This window comes from Xenopus laevis, chromosome 3L (genome assembly GCF_017654675.1).
Source record: "Xenopus laevis strain J_2021 chromosome 3L, Xenopus_laevis_v10.1, whole genome shotgun sequence".
Taxonomy (NCBI): domain Eukaryota; kingdom Metazoa; phylum Chordata; class Amphibia; order Anura; family Pipidae; genus Xenopus; species Xenopus laevis.
Window position 1 is genome coordinate 94,371,740 of NC_054375.1, and position 26,128 is coordinate 94,397,867.

A 26,128-nucleotide genomic window follows, 5' to 3' on the forward strand; every position below is an offset into this window, starting at 1 on the left:
TTGTAATACAATAAAATGTAAATTTCCTACAATGCAATGTATAGAAGCCTTTGGGCAATATTTAAAAAAAAAATCCAGCAGACTTATGGTTGTAACCATAACATCAGTGCCATTGACAAAAAAATCAATAGAGGGCTATATTCCCTATAAGGAAATGACAAAAAATAAGGAAAAAAAATAATTTCAGTGTCTGGCAGAATAAAAGCTCTAAAAGCAGATTTCCAGTTGCATTGCTCCTTTATTAAATAGTTTCTGATAAATGCATGGAAGTTCTGAAGCAGTGTTATGTGGTGTCTATTTATACCCAAGGGGATGCGTATCCAAGTGGGAATAAATGAATCTGCAAGCAAAAAGGGAAAGGGTAGAAATAAAAAGGGATCTGTATGCATTATCTAGAAGACAGAAAACGGCAGAATGAATTTATTCTAAAGTCGTCCTCTGTGAGGGAAATACATCTGAACCTCAAGGACTAAAGATAGCAGGATCAGTGCTCTGGCAACTGGCAGCAGTTAGGATAATGTCCTGCTTGCTAAATGTTTGCAGTAATATGACGGCTGCCTTAAATAACTGCCTCACTATGATTGATCACAAAGGTGCTGACTTGCTTACAGACAGCAGGAAATAGATTTTTATGGCTGTTGATATTAATCTATTAAATGGAACTTCAGACAACAAAACAGACGTACTCACTGGGTGTTCATATTATAGGACAGATATATGCCTTAAACATGAATAATTGCTGCCTAATGTTGCACCCATGCACATATTATATAAAATTATGAGTTTCTCAGCAAATTCTACATACATTTTAATCACAACTGAACTCCATTTGTGAGAAAGAGAAAAAATAAGATGGACTATTTCCGACCATTTTCCATAAATCTGTCCCTCTTTATGGTCACAGGGCTGTGCAGTGAAGTAGGTATGGCAGACTACTCTCTGCAATCTTCCTTCTGTGCATGATAGGGACACACTAAGGGGTTGATTTGTTAGCATTCATATTTTTTGACAGTTTCCCGCAAATCAATTTTGTTGGCTAAAAATCATGAATTAGAAAAATTACTCTAAACCAAAAAGATTTCAATATTTATTAAACTTAAGAAGCACAAAACAACTTCACCATCTAAAAGCTGGCAATGTTATGTATAAGTCAATGGGAAATGTCCTTATCAAATTGTAAAATATTTATGTACTTAGATTTTTTAGGGATTTTTTTCTTCTTAAAATCTCACAAAAATTCTTACTAAAACCAGGATTTCAAGGTTTTTGTTGTCATATTTGTTCCACATTTATTTGTTCACCCTTTCTATATTCTGATTTTTTTATGAAATGAAGAGACATTTGTGCTTTTTAAAAATGTGAGTTTAGTCGAGGCTGAAAAAATATCAGCTACACAAATTCTAATTTTTATAAATGAGGCCCTAAGTGACTTCCACAAGAAATATAAACCGCACTTGAGTGTTAATTGGTTCAATGGCAGATGACATTTGTCTACTTCTAGATTAAAGGGGACTTTTGGAGTCAACAACAAATATTTACCATTGTGCTCATTAAAAAAGTTGTTTTGTGAGCTATTTTTTAATTAAAAATCTACCCAAAAACTGACATTTACACTTCCTGTGGGCAGCTTTTCCAGTCTGTATAGGAAAGCTTGAGTTTTTGCACGCCTGGATACTAGCCAATCAGCAGCTGGGGATATCAAAAAGGTAACTGCAGTGTATCTCAAGTTGTGATTGGCTACCATGACCCTACTGTGCTTCAGGGGGAGGACTGTTAGGACACGACCAGCACTCATTTGTAATATTAGATTAGAAAGAATCTATAGGAGGTTTCAATAAATGTAGCAGATACCACATTATTTATCATTGCCTACATGATGAATGTGAGATATCCCCTGCCTCTTTCAAAGGCCAATATCTGAGAACATGCTTTAGCACAAAAATTTTAGTTAATTTCTCATCCCTCAATTAATGAATGCAGTACCATGAGTTATAGCCATTAGGTGTGGTCTCCTTTTAAAGAAGTAAACCCTCCTGGCAAATTTTTAGTTTTAGCACCAGTGCAAAGATCTTCCATTCCCTCCACCCATTCAATCACATTTGCCTCAACTCAACTGTGGCTCATAGCATGCCTAGAACTGCAGAACTACACCAACATCTTTAGTCATGTTGTGCAGTAGCCCAAGATAACAGCTTCCAGTGTGCACATGCCATCTATAGGGTGCAGTTCATGTGAGACACCAAAGGAGCGGTTTTATTGTAATGAATATAGTAGACATTTAATGAAAGTGTGTGGCCCAGTTATTGACAGTGAATTGGGTTTAGATACCCTGATAATAACAGAATTGTGTCCTGGCACATATGCCCTGTTTCATTTTTGCCTTATATGTACAGCATCTTACTTACAAGCAATAAATATAAGCCTGCCACCTATCAGTACCTACTCCAGCAGCACACTTTACATTCTAAGCAGACATTGCACCTGGCCATCTACTTTATTCCATTGGCAACACCAGTTGTCTTTACTATATGACTTTCGCCTGCAAAGGTCTTTGTAATATTGCTTCTACAAAACTGCCCAGTTTAATATAGACTAAAAGCGTCTATGAGATTACATAAAGTAACCTTTCTGCACAGACAACAAAACATGGTTTCATTGCCTGCAAGCTGATAGCTAGTTATTTAATATACATTAGCCCAGATAGGTATTGTGTATGTATCAGATACTCAGATTTGCATCACAATTTGTTCGCCAGCCAGTGAAGACACTGTATTAATGGTTTTTTTCCAAATGTTTGGCTGCCCTGAACGGAGGAAGGCCAAATACATTTAAAACTCATGCAAGCACAGCTATGGTGAAATACAGATTGAAGAGATATTCGATGTTAACAGTAGTATATATTAGTGGGCTATCTATCTGTAATATTGTTATGAGCTTACAGGGACAGGGATTCTGGTTATGAAGAAAGGCTGAATCGGAGCATCTTCCTTTTCCTTTGTAATGCCACTAAAGTAAAATGAATGCAATGTTCTTTTGACATTGTGTGCGTTTCTCCTAACTGCATCCCAGAGGCAAGCTACACAAACACACAGAACAGAAAATAGATCAGTTGCTCTCTTTGGTGATAAAGGGGGTATGTTGTATTCCAGCTGCAGAAAAAGGAATACTTGATGTTAAATGGGTTACTGAATAATTATAAATAATTATCAAGTGTGCCGAAACTCCTTCATGCTCCTTTCAAACCAAGATAAAAATCTATGCTCACCATGAATGTGAATATCCATATTATTTAAACATTGTTTTTAAACCAAGGAGAGAGAGAGATATTTTTTTTTATTCCATGCAACTGGAATTTATCCAGTGCCTTATACACAATGCCATTCTATACATGTATCAATATGCCACCAAGGGCAAGCATATAAGCATGGAGGTTAGCCAGCAATTCAAATACTGCTAAATATTAAGGAAAAACACCATTCTATACGCAAGAATCATGCATTTAGAAGGGGATGCTAATAACATGTAGTTTTGTTGTATATACCACTAGATTCTAGGCAGCCTTGTCCTCTCCACTGACCTCCTGTACTCATAGTCCCTTACTTATGCATATTCCCTGTTGGCCTGAATTTGTGTCGGCTTTCAGAAAGACACGATAGAAGGTAAAAAGCTACATGAAGAAACAGAGAAGTTTCCAATGAACAGAAATATGTAAACGGAGTAGTTAAAAGCTGATTTACAGGAGAGATTCATGTATGTTGTCTTTCAATCATGCATGTCTTCATTTTATTTGGCTCATGTAAGGATCAGTTCACCTTTATAGAGACACTGACTAAAATACAAGTTGCGCTCATAAATATTAAAATGATAAAATGTGTGATTTGATGCATGTAAGGATTTAAACAACATGGAAGTGGTTTCATATGCTTTCAAGACACCTAGTAAACATTTTTATTTGTGTTAGTCAAGTCCTGGAAAAGAGGCAATAACAAAGTACAGCAAAATACAAGTGTGATAAATTAAATTAAACTCCATTGCCCAGCCTGACAAAAGAAGGAGACATATGCTTAAGCATGGGTTAGCGAACTGGTGCAATTTAGCAGCTATATCCGTTAAATATGAGAAAAAACCAATGCACAAACTTTGTTTATGTCTGTTTCTTTCCCCAGGTGTATTTACAAAGAAAAAATTAGTTGTGGATTTTCTACAACCAACCCCACTGCATCCATATTCCCTTTGGCAAGAGAAAAATCATAGAAATTTGGGTAAAATATTGGTTACTGTGACAACCTCATGATCAATAGTTCAAGAGAGTCAAGAGAATAATTGCTATCTGCTTTCTGCTCTCTGACCTGAGCCATTGTCTTTCATATTAATTAAAAGTGATGGAGAGTTAGTGAGGCATTTAGTGCAATGTACAAAATACAGGAGTGCAAAAAGGACAAAAAAAAAATACAACAAATCAGCTCACTATGGCTGTACTGCATTTAAGAAGTGATCTGCTGTGAGGAAAGGGACCCTAATCTCTTTAAAAGACAAAAATGTAGATAAATTATATGTCTTTCAGTGTGTGCAGCCTTTTCTGTTTCTAAACTGGGATTAGACAGCTGTGAACTTGAATGTGTGAGCCGGGACCTTGGATTGCAAGCTCTGCTGTAGCGTAAACTCAATTGATTAATATAAATCTTTGCATAATTCGCTAGTGCTATGCAAAAGGTAAATACACCTACAAGCTCACAGTATATTTGAGCAGATCTGCACCCTGTTTGGTGAATGACCATTTACACAAAAGGTGGGCCAAATTGCAGAGATCAGGCTGCTGAGCCCAACTGACTGCATCGGGATGTGACTGGCTTTGGAGAGATTATGGTCTACATCTGAAGTTTCAAAGATTTTTGTGTAAAATAGTACAATGGCAAAGCCCGGAAATAAAGCTATTTGAGCAGCACAACAAATTTATAGAGCATATCTTTAACATGTCTCCCATACATACTTGCTCAGCTGTGGCTGAACAACGACTGCCAAAGGCGCTCAGTGGATGCTAGGATTTATTTCAGCAAAGGGGTAGTCATGAAGAGATCCACCACTTAAATAGGTTTTGTAAAACTAAGAGTTAAAGGTTTTTGTATCATCTGAAACTGAAAATTTGGATTAATTCTGCGGCTCTACCCCTTTTCTTAGTCTTTCACGGTTCAGCTGCTGCACAGTATCTCAGTTTATGTGATCTGTATACAAAGGTTATGTTAAAAAGGCAGGCAGGATTCAGTCTGATTACAAGTGCATGCTTTTGGCATCGTTATACCCAATACCCAGAGTTCCCGCAGGCTCAGATGGCCTATCTTGTAAGCTGCTAGACACAGCCCCCGTCCGCATCCACACATTTCAAGACACAAATTACAATATTCCTGAAAGGGAGGGTGTTGGAAAGAATCTGCACATGATACTGTAGCTTTGACTTTGGAACACTCATGCTATTAAATAAGTAAGATTTTGTTTATACATATTGTACATGATAGTAATTTTTCTTTTCGGGAGTCATAACCCAGAAGGGATAGGTATTCATTGGCACCGTCTCAAAGCAGAAAATATTCAGCATCCTCCTTCCTTTACTTGAGCTGATAGAGATACTAGGCGCTGTAAATTTACCCCTTTTAGAGTGAAATAAAGCCAGCAATTCCAAATTTTCTCTCCTATCATCCTCAGCAAGCCAGAACACTGGCACTACTGTGCAGCCATAACTAAAGAAGAGCTAACATAGGCCACAACATCTCACTGACATGCACAACTAAATAAGTCCAAGTGGCAGGAAAAAGTGGAGTAGCAAACATGTTACTGGTAGAATTTCTGCTAGAAATTATTTATATTCTGCCACTGTAAATACAGCAAGCTCCAGGGTTTGAAATGAATAAATTTATATTTAAAAGTGGCCAGCTTGTGCGGCAATTGGCCATAAGAGCCTTAACCTTGGAGTTCAGGATAATACACATCTAACAGGGAAAGGAATGAGATGGTAACTGTCTTCAGGAACCGTTTCTCTCGCTCTATATGTCAAAAGGTGAGAAGATGCATGATGGTTGTAAGCAGATTGTCTGTCAGCAATCAGCAGCAATTCACAGGCTCAGTTTAGCAGGCTCAGAGTCCGGCCAATAGATGAAGTGTTGCGGCACTGTTTGCTGGCAGGTCATATGCATGAAAAGTCGATGACAAAGGACATGCCCATAGGGAGTATGAAAGGAATGTGGTCAGTCGTGCACAAACTACATCACTTAATAAACTGCACATAGAATGAACAAAACAAAAAAAAATAAAGGCTTTTCCTGCTGATATAATGGATCTGGGGTTGCCACTTCCCATAGATTCTTTATTCAACATTTGGGAATCATCTGCAGCTTACCCAAAGGTGGTGGCAATATCTGATCTGTGGAATGTACAGCTACATTCAGCAGTGGAGAGTGAAACAGCCACCCATCCTACTACAATGTAGCAAGCCAACCAGTTCAGGCTATGTTAGTCACTATGTCATAAAACATAACTTTTAATTTAAATTATTAAAACAAGCTTGACTGACAACACCAACAAATAGACTCGCAGCGTATGGAACTCTACGCCGTTCGGGACCGTGTCCCTAAAAAATACACAATTAAAAGCAATTGTGCAGGCTAAAAAGGTGGTGGATATGCTATCAGCTTAGTAACGGATTTTAATATCCACTGTTATTGCCAGCTCTATAAGGGATGCCAGGTTTCTTTTCCATAAGTGCCCACCCTTCCACCAGCACGCCTCCTACCTAGCTACGTTGGGAAGAGTGGGAGCTGTCTACACCACCTTCCACCTATGCCGCCCTACGCGTTTCGCTGCCAAGCAGCTTCGTCAGGGGCATAAATGTATTGCTGCTACCAAGGGGTGACTGGTGTCAGTGCAAGCATCTGATCGTTGAACCATAATAACCCTTTTCGAAGCCTTTTACTTACATAGCCTAGAGAGCATGTGCTCCTTACAAGTGAAACTTCCCCTTTAAGTGGCATGTTGTGCACCACTCACACAACAGCAATCAAAGTCAACGTGTAGTAGAGGATTATTTTCATACAAGACATGTTTCAACAATAGGCACATGTGAATAAGTGCAGGACTAAACTTTACACTATGATATCTAAACTAATGATGATTTCTAGCCAAAAGGCTCATATCAAATAACCTGTCAGCCCCAAAAACTGGTCTACGCATTAAAAGATAACCCTGCTCTATAACTAAAAATCTGACACCCAGAACAGATTCATTAGAAATGCTCCCATGTAAGCAGACTTTGCTACAGTCACAAAACAGATGCTTTGACAAGGAAAGATTTCTTGCTATTTTTCAGCAGGTGGCATAATTGCTTTTTATTCAGTTTCTTGTTATCAAAACTGTGCTTCCCAGTATTCAGCTACTTGGGTCTGAATAACCAAGGCTTGAAGATGGAAGACTGTGGATCAAATTACTCGGGTTGGAAAGTGCACAAATTGATATTATTCATGGAGGCTTATTTTAAATAGATGGTCGAAGTTTAACGGACACTATTAACAGCTTGCTTTCTTCATTATTTTAAATGAACTAGAAAACAACATTTTGCATGTATTTAGTTGATCATGAGTCCTGCTTTTTCTTTAATAAGTTCTTTATCAAAAGACTGTCAGCAATACATTGAGTTAACATTACAATGGGAGCACCATAAACCAAAACACACAGCATTCCAGTGGTAGCACCATAAACCATTAAATATAATTCCACAGAGCACAAGCTAAATGCTTATTCAGCAGAAGAGATAATTGTTCACAAAAAACTAGAGAACTGTTGTTATACCCAGTCCTTAGACAGGCTGGCACCCTTAGAAGGGGAGGCTCAGAAGCATGAGGTGCTGGAAAGGAGTCTGGTAAAATATTTGGCCGCCATGTACATCTTTAACAAAAAAGCTTTGTTGCATTAAAAAAAGTTTCAAGAGTCAAAACTAACGGATTCACAAATGCTCCAAAGCCTTTAATAAAAATAGATTGTTTTACTTGTCCAAAATACTTTTGCATTACAAATATAGAATTGGTATATCATCTTTAAAATAAAAAGTTCTGCCTCAAACTCTATTCCGTTTTTTTCATGTCATTTTTATTTATTGCCTGAAACAAAAATACATTTCCAGCTTTTTCAGAGCAGCTTATTTCTCACCTTGAAAGAAAATCCCAAATGAAGAAAAATATTCTGCAAAATAAGCTACAGCTGGGAAAAAGTCGTTTAGCATTAACATGAATTCAGACCCTACCAGCCTAGTTAATGGCTTCAACCAGTTCTAGAACAGAGTCTACAGCTGGTAACCTCTGTAGCCCTGCTACATTATTGCTAGAACTGCTTTGGCCAAAGTGAGAACCATGCCTCAAGTGGCACTCCTGCATAGGGAGTAAATGGCAGACAGCAGGAACAATTACACTTACACATACTCTGGGAAGCTGGGACTTATGCATATATTTAAAAATATGCAATAGATTTGGCAAACCAAATGCTTAATGTTATGCTACTTTAAAGTACAGGACAGTAAAATGTTAGTCTAAACTGGATCCTTTGTAAACCAAGTAGAAAATGAAAATTTGGCATACATTTTGCATTTGAAGGCCTAAATGAGAACTAAACCTCAACAAAGAATGAGGCTCAAAATGTAATATCTTATGCGTCAGCCCAAGCCCACCATAGCTCTTTAGCAAGAGAAGATGCCTCTAATGATGCCACCGCATGTAACTGAACTTTCTGCTAATATTTTGATAGATTTCTCAAATTCTTATTTTCTTTTTCACAGTAGCAATGAGCATGTACACAAGACATCCAAAAGGACACTCAAAAATTAGAAAATGGAATGCTGCTGTGGACAACTTTAATAGCATTGGTTATTATTATTAGAGGGTTGCTAAACACTTGGGCTGAGTATTGAGTAAAAGCAATATACAAACAAAGCATTTGCATTCAATTATTTCTAGGGTTTACCTCCCTTTTTAATTTTAATACATGCTCTATTGGCGTTCTATTGGTTCTTTCAAGACTAGAAGAATGGTTTCTCACACATACTGTTATTGGGTTTTATTTGATTTTAAAGGCAAGCAACCATACTGCCTGATCATATGTTAACTGGACTCAATTGTTGAGGACTTCTCAGAATAATTATAGCCAACCCAGCTAAACAAATATGAAGATGAATATATCGTCTAGCACAGAATAACTAATACCAATCTAGTTTTCTGAACCTGTACTGGAATATAAAAATGATTAATGCAGCATATAAGTTGGTTTTAATATCCCTTTCACCTCCCAGTCATATGAAGCTGCACTGCAATTTCATTGTGATTAGCCAACAATTTTAAAGGCCATCTTAGAGAGATAGGTGGCCTATGAGGCCACAGAATTTTGGATTATAAATCCAGGAGTCTAGGTCTGTAATAAAATGAAAATTCATGTATCTACTGAAATTGCATAACTAAGTACCATTATTCTGACAAATAGTGTGCACATGGACAGAGGTAGGAAAACATAGGAAAAAAACACAGAGGGTGTATAAGAAAAGCCAGTTAACAGATTCTTCTTTTAAAAATGTATGATTTTGACGAGACTGACAACAGGAAAATGGGTGGAAGGGAAGGGTTTGTGTGACAACCGACTCTGTCCTTCCAAGAAACTTGGAGTGTAGGTCCTATATTTTAGCAGCAGTTCCTGTGCCCAGCCTCACACTCATTCACAGCACTACAATCTCTTTACTCCCTTAATTGCCATAGTATCCCAAGATACCACTTCAGACCTACTGAGATTATGTTGATGTTTTATGGTTTCTTGGAAGGCATTTGACAAGAAGCCTTCACATTCCAAAAATTAAGTCGAAAAAGCCCTGTGATGGGAAAGGCAAACTCTGCAAAAGCAGCATGTTTAGCAATCATAAAAGGAATATTGATTACTTTTTTCACACAGTGTCATTATGAGCCAGCAGTGCTGCAGAACGATAGAAATCAAAGCAAACATTTAAATGTTTAAGAATAGTTTCCCCAATCATGAAGAAATCAATGCTGCTTATTTTTATGGCTTCTTTTTAAATATTCCATTTAGTTATCTTGTTTTCTTTATAGCATAAAAATCACTTGGCAAAACAAACAAGTACAGGCGTCTACGACGTGAACACAGAGCATATAAGCACTAAATGTGTTAGAATTCAGAACAAGGTCTAGGCTGGGCACAGCACAAAGTCTGGAAAATGAGGGGTAGACAGCATTGATATTCTGAAGACAGTTGGAAAACCATCCAGTTTTCTGGGGTTTTTTTTTTGGGGGGGGGGGGGTTTCTCCCATTTACATGAGGTTTTCTTGTTGCAGCACTCTAATTTGCAATTAAACCCAAAATATTAATACCTATTACTTTTGCAAAACAGCCCCCTGAACTCAGGCTGTTACTTTATTTTGTCTGTCCCAGCACCTGGAGCTTTTACAGTAAATTATGCTTATCTAATGATGGTCCTGCACTGGTTCACAATACCATCTTTGTTTTGTAACTGTATCAAACACTACACCTCTGTAGTTCACCCACTTCTCTCCACATATAGTTTCGGTTTGTTGTATAATTTAACAAGGGAATCCTTAATTGTTACAATAATCCAAACCGAAACTATGTTGGTAATCTTAGAAAAGAACTGATAACACCAGATAAAAATGTTACAAAGTTGCGTGTTGTTAAAATCTAGTGAATCTGACTCTTTTCTGCAGAATATGACAAGTCATATGCAGTATTCACCTTCAAACACCTTTAACCAGTAATTCTAATAAAGAAAAACCTTTACAACTGGTACCGTTTGTTATTTTATTCCAGTTTAACCCACACAGTCGATAACCAATAGATTAGGAGTTCGTTACTCCCTATTCAATCACTTGTGATTGAAGGTGCCGTTTATCTTATGAGGATTCAAGTTCATTCAGAAAATTCATTAAATTCACTCTCAATATTTTTAACCAATTTAACCAATAAAAGGTTTACTATTATAATTCATTAATATAAAGTGACCTGTGCAATTAATTCAAAGTTGATTAATTCTTATGTGCTCTGATTAATAAAGTGCCATGTGCAATCGATTAATTCACCATTCCATTTAGTGATTTGTGCATAAATTAATTAAAATCTGAGAGTTAATCCTTATGGTCACAATTAAAAAAAACCCTGGTTATCGATCTCTGATTAAAATTTGAGAAAAGTGAAATTGTATAGAGGGTGGAGTTGCTCCCAAGATTGTAACTATAGTTTTTTTCTAAGTCCCTAGGAGCACCACAAAGATGTAGAACGACAGGACCTGTAGGGCTGCGGTCTCAAAAGTACCTTTTCTAACTGTTTGAGAGAGGCTATCTTAACCTGTAAAACCGCAAACCCCAAAGTCCTTGGAAAGGAAAATAGATAAGTAAAAAAAGATTTTTAGTTTCAATCCCGCCCCACCATCCGATGGTTCAAGGCTAAAAACAAGGAGACCATCGGATGGTGGGGCGGGATTGAAACTAAAAATCTTTTTAACATTCTCAGACTCTTTTTACTTATCTATTTTCCTTTCCAAGGACTGTGGGCTTTGCGTTTTTACAGGTTAAGATAGCCTCTCTCAAACAGTTAGAAAAGGTACTTTTGAGACCGCAGCCCTACAGGTCCTGTCGTTCTACATCTTTGTGGTGCTCCTAGGGACTTAGAAAAAAACTATAGTTACAATCTTGGGAGCAACTCCACCCTCTATACAATTTCACTTTTCTCAAATTTTAATCAGAGATCGATAACCAGGGTTTTTTTTAATTGTGACCATAAGGATTAACTCTCAGATTTTAATTAATTTATGCACAAATCACTAAATGGAATGGTGAATTAATCGATTGCACATGGCACTTTATTAATCAGAGCACATAAGAATTAATCAACTTTGAATTAATTGCACAGGTCACTTTATATTAATGAATTATAATAGTAAACCTTTTATTGGTTAAATTGGTTAAAAATATTGAGAGTGAATTTAATGAATTTTCTGAATGAACTTGAATCCTCATAAGATAAACGGCACCTTCAATCACAAGTGATTGAATAGGGAGTAACGAACTCCTAATCTATTGGTTATCGACTGTGTGGGTTAAACTGGAATAAAATAACAAACGATACCAATTGTAAAGGTTTTTCTTTATTAGAATTACTGGTTAAAGGTGTTTGAAGGTGAATACTGCATATGACTTGTCATATTCTGCAGAAAAGAGTCAGATTCACTAGATTTTAACAACAAGCAACTTTGTAACATTTTTATCTGGTGTTATCAGTTCATTTCTAAGATTACCAACATAGTTTCGGTTTGGATTATTGTAACAATTAAGGATTCCCTTGTTAAATTATACAACAAACCAAAACTATATGTGGAGAGAAGTGGGTGAACTACAGAGGTGTAGTGTTTGATACAGTTACAAAACAAGGTTCCTTTTCTCTTTTTCTTTTCCTTATTATAACTAACTGATACCTTGTGTGACTGTAGAGTCTGAGTATTCATTTATTATTGTAAGAGTTAACTTTCCTTCTAATAAAACACAATACCATCTTTGGCATCTTTAGTCAGGAACCACCAAAGGCTGGTGCATGCATACCAGGAGAGAGTAATAGGAAGAGCATGCACATCTGCTGCCTACTAGAGACCCTAATATACAAGTGCTTGGTCTAGGAAAGCAGGCCCATAATGGCAGGCTTAGCTTTTCTAGTCTGGTGATATCACCGTAGATATTCCACCCGGCTTTAATTTTCCTATAAGCATTTTGTAAGCCGATTACAGCGAGTCCTGTGACATTTACCAAAAACCTTTCTGTATCTGAGAAAATGATGGGCTTTCATAAGCAACTAATTGGCTGTCTGCAAGACAAGCAGCGAACTTTTGTTTAAAAATATGAGGAATCTGTAGTCGCTTCATGACTGCATCTCCCTCCATTTCCTGACTTATTCATAAAAAATACAATGTCAATTTCGAAAATGGAAAAATCACACCCAAGAAACTATAACACTCCCACATATACGTTGGTGGAGACTAGCTTAAGCCCATTAAAATTAATCTGAAATTAGTTATTTTTGCATTAGCTAACATTGGAGTCTTTGGAGTTTTTCTTTGTTCTAATGATACCCACTCTGTGATAGCATTTCTCTTCATACTGTATGGTCATAACATACTCAACTCCCCCCAGCTGACGATTAGCAATCATACTCCTGTAACTCTACAAGCTTAATAATGCAGCCACTACAGGAGCTTTTTCATAGCTTGGAAAAGGATGTGCTCCTGAAATGAATATAAACTACTCACAGCTTCATATGCCATTGCTCATGCTTTTCTCTAACAATTGTTTTTTGCTACTAACTCGTTTTGTTCACATTTAGGGGTATATTTTTCGTGGGGTGACATTCACCCTTCAATTAAAACAAGCCACTAAAGATAACATTATTCCAATCACTGACTGATGTAAAACATTAAATGCCATTCATTACTGTATTTGAACTAGCGTTTCATGTAAGGAAGATATATTTCATCAGTTAGCATATAGATATTACAACATTTGTTTATTTGCAGCCTTTTCATAGCTGTAAAATGAACAGCAGTTTCTTAAGGTTAAAAAGTTTTCTAAGGACAATATTTTGATAAAACATGGCACACAAACTCAACACATACATGCAAACAAACTGCTTAACATTTGGAAACCCAGTGAAACAAGTATATGTTCCATGTATGACTAGCTTGAGGGCTAAGATTTATCAGATACTTTGTCTGATTCTGATGAAAAAGAATTTCCATCAATCAGGCTCAATATTATAGTAGACTTCAAAACAGTGTCCATTATTTCCATGTTAAGTAAGCTAACCACACAGAGTTATTCGATCATTCCTGACTTTTCAGACCTGCCCTACAGGACTCTCCATAACAAGCCACAGAGCTGGCAGTTCAGTGGTCAATAAAACTGTAAAGCTCAAGCGATGCAGTTCAGCTTCAGCAATGTTAGAGGACTTTATGCTGGACATTTCTGCTACTAGCACATACATCTATGTACACAAATCTTGAAATAGCATCAGGGTCGAACACCTCAACATATAACTACTTAGTAATGGTCCTGGCATTCTACAACTGGACATGTGACATTTGCTGCTAGTGAGCAGTTATGAATTGAGTCATAGCTTCTGTTTAGCTACATGGGGCCTATTCTACTTTGGCTCTCTCCTACACGGTTATGCATTTGTGTTGAATTTGAGTTTTTTTTATTATTAGAGGTTATGCTTTAAACAGCCATTACTATGTTTTCCTCTGGTTACAGAGTGCCAAAGGTGAATCTAACCTAGAAGTCTAATAGATGTTATACTGTGTTCAAGAAAAAAATGTAAATTGGTTTAATAGCTTCAGACAGATTTGAAAGGTAGGGCAGCTCAGCTCTGCATATTCCTATTACTCTGACAATGAAAAGATGAAAGTACTAAAATCTCCCCCCCACCAACCCCCAGTTTCCTGCAACTAAACAGTATGCAAAGAGAGACAAAACTCCTGCAGAATCACACACCACAGATTTCCAGGATTGCCAGCCATTCTGGTTTTGTTCGGAGCCCTGAAAGCTGACAGCTTCTTATCATTTATTCATTTTTTTTTTTACAGTATTTTAAGGCTTTAAAGAGCAGATAAATCCCCAACATACAGATTGTTCTCTGCAGGCTCAGCACTTTCATATTTTACCTTGACAAAAAAGGTAAGTCAAGGCATACTGTCAATGATAATATATTTGCCATGAATGCACCATTTCTAGAGCCCATAAATGCACTGTTATAATCTGTCTTTTCATGGACATTCCTTCTCCATAAAATATCTCTATCCGTCTACAGGCTTTTGTACGCTGCAAGCTTGTTGTGCAACTGTCTGTTTTGCTGATAATGTGAAGAGTATCCTAGTCTTCAAAATACTTTCCCATTAAATGACAACAGAAAACTAGGAACATTTGTGTCCATTGTACAATGCCCTCAAAAATCACTCAGCTGGAGCACTGGACTCGTGAAGAAACCTTCTCAATTAAAAGATTAGATTCACAACAGGTTGTGATACTTTCAAGCTGACCTATATATTATGGGCTTGTGTTGTAAAATGATGGTGATTTTTCAGGGATGCTGACAATTTTGCTATTTAAGATCACTATCAAGGGTTCTTTGGCCAAAAGCCTTAAGTCTACATATCTGTAACTTAAGTCTGCTAAAACCAATGGCTGGAAATAAATATGGCAGGGTTATGTTTAAAGTTGGAAAGAAAAGATTGAGCTGTAAATATTCAGAACTGAATACATATTAATCATTTTGCAAAACTTCTATGGAGGTATTCTAGTGCAGCTTCTCATGACACAAGGCACATTTGCACCAGAGTGGTTAAAAAAAAAAAAAATAAATAAAATTTTGAACTGGCATGGTCAGTCGAGGGTTTGAAGACTATAGAAGTGTTCCAAAGCAATCCTTGCCTAACAGCAACAGCCATTTTTTTACATTTTCTAAAGCAAATGGTGCTGCTTAATAACTGCTAGTCAATCATTTCCTGGAGATTTGGAGGCATGATTATAAAACTGTGTAAGGTGATTTATGGCTTATAAAATACCCAAGTGCAAGACATCCAACATTTAGACCAGTGTTTGGCAATGAGGTAGGCTGCATGTAACATATAATGCATGCTCGTCACATCTACTCACCTGTCTTTCTCTTGTTCTAAGGTAGTCTGAGGACAATACCGAGTGAAACAAGATGAATTCTCTTGTTTCAATTTCCAGATGGCAAGTTTTAAACAGCGTTTCACAGAATTTCATTTCAGCCTTCATCTTAATTTACTGCCATACAATAGGGAATGTGCAGCATATTTATCACTATATAGTGTTCAAGATGTTATAATTACATGCCCCCTACAACGCTTTCTTGGTGTGGAAATATCTGCCCCTGGCGAGACTAAAGGGCAGCAGCAGGAATGAAAAGGCATCAACACTGGGGAGGGCTGACCTTTTGTATGGAAATCAGCAAGTTAGACAAATTGCAGCCACTGCTCGTGCACTCCTTAAAAAAAACATCTGCCATAAACAATTTACAGTAGCAACTGCAGATAAATGTATTATTCCTAGTTTGGTCTGTTTTTGTTTTTGTAGCGACAGTACTATATTTCACAGTCCTACTTCAATAAAACATTGGCATCAAAGCATCCGCATCTGTAGAGCAGCTTCTGTGAAAATGTGAGACGTATATGAAAAAACATTTACTAAAGAGCCCTTAAGTTTCTAAATCATGCAACACATTTGTTAAAGGAGGCTTTTCTTCTGTTCCATCAGATTCAGGCAACTAGAGCAAGCCTTTGTGTTCTGAAAGATCTTTTGCACAGTTGCGTAGTTAAAGCTCCGAAAATAGACTTCTTGGGATGCTTTTGGAAGTACAGTCAATCCACAGACAGAATTTAATTTTAATTACCTCCACCTCTTATCGTCAGGCCTTTCAAGGAGGTCAACAGAACAAATATTTCTATATGATTAAGTAAGCTGAATGCAGTAGACCTAGAATTTTTTCTTTTTTTTTAAATGGCAGACTTTCAGCGCCAGAACCAGGATAGGTTACATGTAGATGATAAAAGGGCATGCCTTTTTTAACACAAGAAAATGTGGCTCTTCTTAGAAGTCATGATTTCAAGGAATCATATCCACCATTTTTTTCATAAAGTAAATAAAAGAAGATGAATCAAATCTAGGATTCTGTTTCGGGATATGATAACTGATTCATTTTAATTCAATATTGCATAGATATTTAAGACATTACATAATGGGGTCTAGTTATCATGCTGTGTAAAAAGTGGGGTGAAACATCACAAGGGATGTTGCTCATAGCAACCAATGAGAAACTGTTGAAATATTTTGCTGATTGGTTGCTCTAAGCAACATAACCAGTAATGCTTCAGTCCACTTTTTACACAGCATTATAAATAGGCCTCTATATGTACCTCCCTGAAAAGGACAAAAAAAATTTCTATGGCTTCATCTACATGTTTAATATACGCAAAACATTTTAAATGGTCTAGAAACAAAATGTGCAATGAGTATTTTTAATAAACTGAATGCTGGCAAACAAGGATTTTAAGACTGCATGGTTGATAAACCTAAGATGGCAGGTAAAGGCATGTGACCTGAAAGTACGCAAGGGCTTTTCTGTAACCAAATATGGAGTGATGAATGGGTTGGCTCTGGCAATCATTTTTCTCCCTGTCACTTTAATCAATAAGGGAAAAGGTGAATTGCTATTGATTCACAGAACACCTTGCAAGAGAACTACACAAATTACTGAAAACTCTCAGTGGCAAACATGGTAGTGTTATTGAAAGGCTTATTCTACATACCCCAGCTGAATTCCAGAACCCTAAAGGGGCAAGTGCTTGATAATACCATCTATGCTGCAACCGCATGTTATAAGAAGGTACTTATGGAGGAACTTTCCATATTTACTTGAAACAGTGTCTTGGTATGTGGATGTGATTGTCATAGGTTCTTGCAGGCTATATTAGTCTGTGCATTTAACGGTGAATGGTGAATTGAAACAAAACCATTGCTGACACCTTGAAGTTCATTTTTTTAAAAAATAAAAAATAAGCAAAACAAAAGAGCAGATTATTCAGAAGCTAACCGAACAATGCAAAGTCAAGATAAAAAGGAAAACCACTAAGAAAACATATACATTCCATTAAGTTGCAAGACCAAACCATCCTAAATAAACAGATAGTGTTAATTTGCCACACTATTTTTTTTGCAAATACAATAGAAAATGCACTTTGCTAAATGCAAATTAAAAAAAAAGTTGACACGTACTTTTCAGGATTTGCAAAAGCATCTTAAAATCAGTCTCTAAAGTTGATGTTTAAGTATGGCCATTACATGGTTGCTCCCCAAATCGACACATTGTGGCAGGAATTAAGGCTAACAGACTTTGCTTTAGTTATACGAGTGCTTCACGCAGCCGTTTCATTTGCTGTAAGTGCATGCTCATTAATACCTCGTTTGGTTTTGAAGCTGTGCACAGCCAGAAGGCTTTTACTAATAAATATGGTTAGAGTATGTTATGAACAGCAGGGCACCAAGCCACATAGCACAAGGCAAGCTCTACACATGAATCTTCTTCCTGGCAAAATCTAATATAATGTGAATGCATACGCAGAATTTTATACATTGTAAACTATTCCTAAGGATTTCAAGTCAGCCATAGTTTAACAACCACAGTGCATCAGCAGTATTATTTTATTTTAACGCACTTACACATTTCCTGCTGATGCACTTGATTCTTAGAGCAGGGGTCCCCAACCTTTTTAACCCGTTAGCCACATTCAAATGTAAAAAGAGTTGGGGAGCAAAACAAGCATGACAAAGTCCCTTGGGGTGCCAAATAAGGGCTGTGATTGGCTATTTGGTAGTCTTTATGTGGACTGGCAGCCTACAAGAGGCTCTACTTGGCACTATACTTCGTTTTTATGCAATTAAAACTTGCTTTCAAGCTTGGAATTCAAAGGTAAGCACCTGCTTTGAGGACCCTGAGAACATGTTGCTCATGAGCTACTGGTTGGGGATCACTGTCTTAGAGCAAACCATTAATATGCAAAAAACTACTACCATAGCCTTACAAGGCTAACACCTCACTACAAAAAAATTAGTCAGGAACCATGAACATTATAAAAAAAAAAAACAAACAAAAAAAAACAACAGTTGTACACTTACAAGCTGATCAAGCCCTACTGCAATCACAGCAGCTTTGATCGGCCAAAAAGGAAAAAAAACAGTAAGTGACCACTTACTAAATGAAATTTATTGGCTGCCCCACAGGTGCACAGGTTCAAAATTCCCCACAGCAATCTGACTAATCATTCTGTGTGTGGGTAGCATATCATTACTGTATATTGCACAACAAGGTTGCACACAATATAATGTTCAGGATGAAATGCAATGGGGCATGTTTAGGAAATTTAAACAGAAATGTATGTATAACACTCGGACACAAAGGAACAGCCTATAACTAATTTCTCCAAAAAACTATATAGTGATGTACATAGAAATGTTAAAATCACAAAAATGTCTTGTCATGTCTTTGTTTATGTTCATCTGCATTGTACTGCTTACTGCCACAAGAAAGAAGTCAAGAACCCCCATGATTTTAACTCAAATGACTTTCAGTAGCTGTGTCAACTTTTTGTGAAAAGTGAAACTTCAACCTTACCTGAACAAATCAGACCTCGGCAGACTGCTACAAAAACTGTATAACTAGTTACCGGTTCCTAGGTGTGGTCAAAGCCTATCTAATCAATGCATTTAAAATTGAATTCATTTTTTTTATGAAACATTGCTCAGAAATGACAGACTTTTTATTTTGAAAAGATGCAATTTCAAATTCTAATTTCTATTCTATTGCAATTTCTTTAATCAGGGAAACGCACACATTTGTGTCAGAAGAATGTGTAAACTATCAATGCTGGATGATCATACAGTGTATATATATATATATATCATTATTATTATTAGAGCTGCACCCATCCAATAAACCAGCCATAGATACTAAAATGCCCTGATAATCTTTTTTTAAAAACATCTGGACTACAAAAATAAAAACCCACTATCAAATAGGTTTCCAGAATGATTGACTCTTACAGTAACCAGCAGATATTGTTATATGAAATCCATAAGAACAGCCACAGGCACAGCTTTATAACGAAGGTGTATTAAAGAGGCCCTTGCTAAAGGAAGAATTGGTGGGCAATATCGCAAAGGCGTTTGATTTCATTTATTGTCCCATTGCTAAGCTATGGTTACACAGCAATGGATCTAAAGAGATAAGAGCTGGTATTATCTGCGTCTCAAATGAAACGCTCGTTGATGGCAGCAGATTAGCAAAGTGGAAAAGTAATACTGAAATTTCTTTAACATTTAACAGAGTAAAAATGAGTTCTTTGTGCAACACCCCAAACCTTAACATTTTTGCAGAGCACAAATGCACACATAGGAGAAATATAAAATGTGGATCATAAATAAGTATGAGGGTATGAGGTATGGTTTTTGTCATTTGACAGGGGTAGAGAATAGGACAGTTACATATTCCAAAAGTGTCATGGTCCCTGTGGCCCTCCAAATTGTGGACAAGAACCCACAGTGCTGTATGTCAGCAGTAAAGCAGTTCTGTGGATTTAAGTTAAGCAACATCTGAAGGAATAAAGGCTGCTTATTACACTTACCGCTGCATGTCCTATTTATTTATGGAATCATTTTCTAATATGTATTAGTTTGTTAATTCATGGGTTTTTTTTCTGTGCTCAATAAGGAATGCAGATAATATATAGAAATTCATACAATATATTTAAGGGGAAACCGTTTTAGAGGCCACCATTTGTGCATTTAAAGCAATGAAGATCTGCAAATGTAGAGAGCTGTAGGAAATTCCAGTGGACTGGTCTTTTTCATTTTAATGTGTTGCATTATGTTCAGCATATCAGTAATGCCTAGTTCTGCTTAGTGGGCCAATTAGTACCATGCCCTTTAGACTGACATAGATTCTAGGATACAGAGTACTGCAAAAAATAAAAAAAAAACACCCAGCACAGAAGCCATAATGCAGTTTTAGCAGCAGATATCTGAAGTGCGATGTGTAAAGGGGAATATCTTCTAAAGTACTAGAACTGTATATTCAATGCATTCTAAGTGGCAAGAGAACCCTGGTATAAGTTGTGGATTATAAAATAACTTTAAAGGACATGTAAACCCCCCACACAAAGTTTTAATCAGTGAACAGACTCTTTGAAATCTTTAGATAACTGCCACTCTGGTTCTTAAAAGGCTAACAGTTAGGCTGCAGCATTCCCTTAATCACTTGGAAATCCTTCTGGTCCTCTAAACCACTCTTCCCCCTTTAGCTGTTGACTTATGAGCATGCTCAATTCTTCTCAGCTCAGATTAGTAAACAAACCCTCCACCCCAACAACGAGATAGCATTGCTGGTTCCCATAGAAGCTGCTCTAGCGGTCTGATCCTATTTTTTTCTAATAACCACCTCTCCTAAGCTCAGCTTAAAGGGATACATGACCAGGGGCAGCTGGGAAATTGACAAAATGTCTAGCCCCATGTCAGATTTCAAAATGGAATATAAAAAAATCTGTTTGCTCTTTTGAGAAATGGGTTCAGTGCAGAATTCTGCTGGAGTAGCACTATTTACTGATGCGTTTTGAAAAAAAACATGTTTTCCGATGACAGGATCCCTTTAACCATTACAGTGCTCAACCCCGCAGAACTTTTTATCAAAGTATGTTTGTGCTTGGCTAAACCTGTATTCTGCATTGCATGAACTTTACAGCATACATGTCCTGTTTGCAATGTTACTGATGTGTCAGAGGGAAACTGGCCGGCTGGTGAAAGCTGCAGTTTGTTTTAGGAAAATGGGATGGTGCTGACAAATGGAGGGGGTATATGCAGTATACATGATGTGGCTTGGGTGGGGAAGATGTGCCCAACTTATATACATGGTAGGAAAATGTAGGCTTTACATGTCCTTTAAAGCAAGAAGTTGGGCAGAGTCCAAAGAGCCTATGATTAAGAGTTTCTTAACACGAAACGTGTAATGCTATGGGTTCAATAAACTACTTTTCACTTTAAAAACCTTTATTTGGTTTAAGTCTGCCTTTTTGAGTGCCTGCTTCAAAGAAGTTTTGAGGATCCAAAGAGAATATAGTTTAAAAGGTGTTACTAATTTTAAACAAGGTGTTACAACCTGTAAATACAAGTTGTCCAGGATGCAAAAACAAACATAAAATCGTACCTCTCTTTGTAGCACCAACTCCTTGGTGAATAGCATTGCCTCTTCACTGAATGGCTCACCTTCTTGTACCCCACTAGGCATATTTCTTGAACCTCGTGGACACTCAATGCCTGCAAAATAACAAAGCCCAACAGTGAACAATGGCTACTACACAGGATCATTACATCAGACATGTGTACAAGAAACATTAAGGGGCAGTATACCCCCTTGTTCAATATGTGTGCAATGAATAGGGTGCTGGTAATACTTTTTGCCTACTGTTTTTATTCATTAAAAATCTATGGCTAGGGCCACATGGGGCTGAAATCCCTCACCACAAGCAGTATCCTACTGTCCCGAACCCTTATAACGGCTCCGGCTTGAACACACTGGCCAGATTTTTGTGAAGAAGCGCAAAACGCTCACTTTAGCCTGAAATCTGCAGTGTGTTCATGCTGGAGCAACAAAAGGGTTCCTGACAGTGAAAGGCTGAAATCAACCTTGCATGTGGCCCTAACCTTTTGGGGTTTGTTCTTTCTTGAGCCTAACAGAGCAAACTAAAGCTACTCCATATTTGTTCTTTGTAAATGAGAACAAAAAGTATGTTCAGCAATCATTGAACTCATGTTGAACGATGTGGTATACTGCCTCTTTAAACCCAGTTAAGCAATAAACACACTGAAGAGATATGATAGACAAAAACCACAGATGGAAATAATGAGTTGCTCTTAAATAAATGTAGATTAGCAGGGAATCTGAAATATAGCAGAAGAAAGAATATGAACTTTTAATTATGTGCAAAATTAAAAAAACTGAAAACTGCAAATCTTAATTTAAAAAAACGAAATTCAGCCCTGCCTATTAAAAAACCACAGACCCTTGTAATGATCTATGTTACATCACTTGTAGTGATAAGCCCCCCTCCCAATCTACTGACATTCTGAGTCCCCCCCCCACTTTAAAAAGAACTAAGCAGACATAAGTTAATACTAAATGTTTTTGTTTTGCTTTGTGGGAAAACACTTGGATAATGCATATTTGTTTGTAACATTTAAACTAGGGTTAGTGTCCGCGTCAGTTCAAACCACTGGACCAGGAGATGTATTTAAAACATAACTTATTGTCACACATAGCACAAAAAAAGCACTGGCTTCAGCCTGCTCTATTAGCTGCACTTAGTGCAATCATAAGGAGCATTAGAAGATAAAGCTACAAGACATTAGCAAGTTATTAAACAATTTCTATTAATTTTTCCAAGAGCATCTGAAATGAAAGCCATCGATTTCTGTTTTAGCCTTTAGAGAATATAACGGATAATTTAAAGGTCAGAGAGGGGGTGTAAACACAAGTGGGGTTTATTTGGCACATGTATGGATTGCGTTTCTAGTGCACATTGATAGACAAAAGCACTGTAGAAAAAAAGAATAATAAAAACTATCATGTACATGTGAAAAAAACAAGAAATTAAAAATTCTTCAGTATGGATCTGTTGGTGCTTTAGTTGTTATAAGAAACACCAGGGCTAAATCAGAGGATTCATGAAGACTACCTCAAGATTAATCTACCTAAGGGGTTTAGGCAGTTTTTCTGAGGGGGGCCCACTTTATGGAGAACAAAAGGTTAGCACAGCTTGAAACAAAATGCTCAGCAGTTTTTACACGACTGGGGGATGGCGTTCAGCAAGATCTGAAGTCTCCTACACTAACCATCAATGAACTAAACCTATGAAATATAAATGACCTTCCAGTACAGAACAGGCAAGCTCATCAGTATTTACAACTAGTGTTTAAATCAACGTAACATTTCTCCTGTTTGCCATTAGCAGTGTTAAAGTATCACTCCTAACTCTTAAGCTACAGCATATTGACTTCTTTACTTCTGTTACTCACTGAGCAGATTCATTTTTTCCCCAAAGCCCCTGCCTAAAGGAAAAACCTGCCCTTGTTAAAAGAGTGACTTAAAGGCCTACAGCAACAATGGCAATTATTATCATACCTGCATCTAATCTATGAAACCAAAGGCATCTATCCATAGCCAACACTCACACCTGACAGGCACATCACTAAAAATACTAATTCCCCAGGTACTACTTAATAATTTAGTCGCAAACAAAACGTAACATTGGTCAACAGAACTAAACATAATGATAAACAAGATTTCTCCTTCTTTGAAAGCGTTTTAAAAATCAAATGTTAAATGTAAATAATAAAAGCCAAGCTGTACAATGATCCTAAAAGCAACTAAGCCTGTATATTTATTTTTTAATACATTTGTTATGGCATTCATGGCTTTTGTGTATTATATATAATTTTTATAATAAACAGAAGTTGTGCTCTACTGACACATCTCCCCACACAAAAATCGTAATTTACCTCCTTGTTGGCAAGTTATTAGACTGACAACAAACAATGCACATATCTACTAAATTTCATCTTTAAGCCAGACATTTATAAATTTATACAATTCTGTTCATTTCAACAAGAGCTGAAAAACACTTTTTAGCTAGCACTGCACAGAATCTCATCCCACACACATATGCCTACCTGCAGAAGAAGGACGCAAGTCAACTTCATGCTGCAATTAAAACCTTAAAGAATATTAGGAAAAACAAATATGGCAACAGCAGAACAAAGGTCTTAAGGATAGAACTGAGACGAGGTACAGTTATACCCTAAGCAAGCAGGATACATTTTCTTAGGTAGAATTCTTTTGTGGGAGAACTTAAGGGTGGCCACAGCATGAGTGACTTTTTTCAACAAAGCATATTTGGTAGAAGAACTCAAGTTAGCCTCAGCATTCATTTCTTAGAATAGAGCTGGTCATTCACAGCCCAATAAAAGGTGCCTGTCCCTCAAGACAATGAGCCTAATGGGTCATGTATGGGGCAACCCCACAATTCAGAGTTTCTTGATACTGTGTTTTTGGCTAAGAAATTACAATCTTGCAGTTCTTTTTGTAAAAGAGACTCTGTTACAGGAAAACTATTTTTTTTTTCTTTTTTACAAAATATGTCCATTAATAGTGTTACTTCAGCAGAATCCTGCATTTAAATTTTGTTTTTCAAAAGAACAAACATTTTTCAATATTTAATTTTGAAATCAGACATGGGGCTAGACATGTTATTAGTTTCCAAGGTGCCCTCAGCCATATGACTGCAGTGATATCAACCCCTAACATCCACCATAAATATCATGACGACAGAATCCCTTCAAAGTTTATTTGGTTGTCAATTCTTTTCCATGCAATACCATTCATTTAGAAGGTAAAATAAAAGTTCATATAGGAGATTACAAAAGTCATAAAAATAAACAACAAATGTGAACAAAATACCCTTTCCATAAATTCAAATCACACATAGAATTATATGCATAGTAGGAGGAAGTGGATGCATTGTAACTTATATAGAACTTTATTGGCATAGTCTCCATTTAGTTATATTAGCCAGGGTGTTTTCATTTGAAACACAAACACTATAGGCAGACAATGTGTATAAATTAGACAAAAGGAATACATTCAGTGCGCATCTGGAGTATTGAGGGTTCTAGGTGCGGCTTATAAATTTATAAGATAGGAGGCTTTTCACGTTGGTTATTATATGGGGGCAATCATTTATTTTTTTTAAGATAAGATTCTGATTCTTTTATAGTATAGGGCTGACAGTTCATTCATACAGTTTGCATTGAGCAATTAATGACCCATGATGCATTTCCTATAGAAACAATAACCAGCTTCCCTTTTTTCTGGGAAAAAGAATTTGAATAATCAGTTATCCCTGTTCCAGCATAGAATTTTTTTTCTGCTGTATTTGTGAAACATATTTTGTTTACAGTGGCTATTTTTGCCATGCACTGTGGGAGCCGTGACGATCTTTAAAAAGGAAAGTGAACCTGTAACCTCCTGGGTCCTAAAACTTATTAGCACACAGCAGACAGAAGGTTGCAGTCAGCACATTTAAGGAATAATTTCAGCTTGGCCCGAGGGCCTAATGTGGCTATATCAGCACCACTCTTTAGATGGTAGAAAACAGGCTAAATTAGAGCAGAGGTGTTGATAACTATCCAAGATCAACTAATTTCTTTTCAGCACTAAATTAGCAGCCACATTTGGTTCATGTTCATTATTATTACTCAGAAGGGTGAATTTTTGTTCTCTCTACACAGAAAGTAATGATCATTATATACTAATAGGCAACACATGCAACGGCAAAGAGTTCTTTCAGTTCCATCCCTTTGTAACCTTGGGGGCACCCAACAGAGGTAACAATACACAGAAATCTGAGTCA

At 36.9% G+C, this 26,128-nt stretch overlaps 1 protein-coding gene across 2 annotated transcripts in view; it reads right to left on the reverse strand.

Annotated features, from left to right (window-relative positions):
* The window catches only part of snd1.L (staphylococcal nuclease and tudor domain containing protein 1 L homeolog), a 378,593-nt gene that overhangs the window by 111,188 nt on the left and 241,277 nt on the right, over positions 1–26,128 (reverse strand). For both annotated transcript variants that reach the window (XM_018250711.2, NM_001087031.1), the window contains 1 exon segment: positions 21,868–21,977. In XM_018250711.2, the coding sequence (XP_018106200.1) occupies positions 21,868–21,977 (110 nt within the window).